Raw genomic sequence first — 2,252 nt, 5'->3', positions numbered from 1 at the left:
TTCTTCTCATGTATATATAGGGCAATAAAAAAATGTATATTGTTCATAAAAATACATTTACTCAGCAATTTCTGATATTAATCAATGGGGTGAGGACGATTGACTTGGCTGTTTCCAGAAATGTTGTCATATCCAGCTCAAAATATTAACATTAGAAGATCCATAATGCTACACGGCTGTCACCCGAGCGAAAAACACGGGACAGAGCATAGGAAAAATTTTAAATTCTACCAAAAATTCTCCGAAAGACAAAAGGATTTAAGTCCGTCTCGAATTACTGTCAGAACGAAAAGGGCGACCTGGTAACCAACAAGTTCAGAGAGTGCTTAGATTCTAGAGGAAAGTATTTGATGTACTCTTGAACGAAGACAGCAATGAAACACCCAGCGAAGATGATAATAGGGGTTTTTTTTACGCGAGCTCTAAAAAAATGCTCCATCTAGCTAAACAATTTTATTATGTTGCTTCACAGCACTGGTGTCAGGTGTCAAAATAAATGTTGTGTTTGTGAAAATTTTAAAAGAAAAACGAAAAAAATGAGTAATCCTGTCGATTCATTGGTAAATATTTGTATTTCATTGTAAATATTAAATAAAGAGTGTTTATTTATTGTCTAGTTTGTTTCCCTGCCCATTGGCCAGCAAGATGATGTATGCGAAGTGGTGAACGAAATATTGGAGGCCGTATATGATAGCTCCAGTTCATCCTCCAAATATTCGGAAAGCGAAAGTGAACAGCATGAGAGGTGTAACAACTTCGAAGGCACGCTTGATGCGATGAGCGGGATGGATTTCAAAGCGCACATGAGACTCAAGCGTGAAACAGTGGTGTATCTTACCAGTAATAACAAAAGCTTTTTTAATTAGTAAATACATTTATAAACTAAACAAATATTTGATTTCTCTAGCGAGGTATTCCACATCTTCTTTTGTTGCTGACCAGTCTGGTGTTGGAAGATCACGTATCACACCCAAGAAATCCATTTACATGTATATATGGTATATTAGCAACAGCGTGACATTTCGCCAACTAGGCAATTTGTTTGGTGTAGCCACATCAAGCGCATGGTCCGTTGTCCAACGCGTTTCTCGCTATTTGGTATCTATTAGTGATGAATATATCAAGTGGCCAGAAGGCATTGAGCTACAAAAAACGACTGAAAAGTTTTACCAAAAACAACGTATCCCTGGTGTTATTGGAGCTATAGACTGTACGTACATTGGTATTAAAGGCCCGAAGGATCAAAAAGAAATGTACTTCAATCGTAAAAAAACCTATAGTATAGTGCTGCAAGCTGTAGTGGATGCCGATAAAAAGTTTATTGATGTAACCTGTGGCGAGCCTGGGTCACTTCATGACTACAGAGTTTTGAGAAGATCCAAACTCTTTAACGATGCCGACAGACTACACGAACAAATGTTTGCAGGTTCATATTTTATAATTGCGGACTCGGCTTATCCGACGACGAATTGGTTGGTGTCTCCATATAAAGACTACGGAAATTTGACTCAAAGTCAGGGAAAATTTAACGAAATCCATTCTTCAACGAGAATGGTTGTTGAAAATACGTTCGGACTTTTTAAAGGACGTTTCCGAAGACTTATGAAGTTTACGGAACAAACAGATTTGCAGACGATTACCAACATCGTTGTCAGTGCGTGTGTTTTGCATAATATTTGCATCACCCATGACGATTTGTGTGACGCTGAATAAAATGAAATGGACGATGCAGTTCCCTTTGAGATTGAAGAGGAAATAGAGGAGTCGAATTCCAATTCCAACTTAGATAGAAGGGAAAATCTTTTTAATTATTTAAGGCAACACAATTTAATTTAAAATAACCTTTTGACTTTGAAGAATAAATTATTATAAAAATCTGAAGATAACACGTTCATTTTCCTTCGACCAATGCTTATAAGTATAATGGGATGCCAGAAAATTTCCCTCATTACCAAGGTGCTTTATGCGATTCGATGAGGGACTCGTAAACATAACGGCAAATGCAGATGGCGTTGGAATTGTCATAAGTGAAAGTGTCTTCCAACGATTAGCTCTTTGATGGATCGGGCGCTTCGGGATATTCATACCTGGACATCAAATGTCGGGTTGAAAGTCAACGCGGATAAGACGGATATGGTCTTGTTTACAAAGAGGTACAAAGTCCCAAATTGGACCAGGCCTAAATTAGGAGGGGTGACCCTACAATAGAAACAAAATATCTAGAAAAATATCTAGGAATCATCCTATATAGT

At 37.6% G+C, this 2,252-nt stretch overlaps 1 protein-coding gene across 1 annotated transcript; it reads left to right on the top strand.

Moving 5' to 3' along the window:
* Positions 1-754: 754 nt before the first annotated feature.
* LOC137237377 (putative nuclease HARBI1) lies at positions 755-1,719 on the top strand. The gene is made up of 2 exons (XM_067760933.1): positions 755-840; positions 908-1,719. The coding sequence occupies exons 1-2, from the start codon at positions 777-779 to the stop codon at positions 1,711-1,713; spliced, it is 870 nt and encodes a 289-aa protein (XP_067617034.1). The 5' UTR covers positions 755-776; the 3' UTR covers positions 1,714-1,719.
* The last annotated feature ends 533 nt before the right edge of the window (positions 1,720-2,252 follow it).

Source organism: Eurosta solidaginis, chromosome 1, assembly GCF_040869045.1.
Source record: "Eurosta solidaginis isolate ZX-2024a chromosome 1, ASM4086904v1, whole genome shotgun sequence".
Taxonomy (NCBI): Eukaryota; Metazoa; Arthropoda; class Insecta; order Diptera; family Tephritidae; genus Eurosta; species Eurosta solidaginis.
Note: the sequence above shows the minus strand (reverse complement) of the source record. Positions and strands in the feature narration are given on the sequence as shown.

Bases quoted from the DNA above. Each gene is read 5' to 3' on its own strand.
- LOC137237377 (XM_067760933.1), top strand. From the start codon at position 777: ATGAGCGGGATGGATTTCAAAGCGCACATGAGACTCAAGCGTGAAACA. The intron at 841-907 runs GTAATAACAAAA...TGATTTCTCTAG, and splicing joins AACAGTGGTGTATCTTACCA to CGAGGTATTCCACATCTTCT.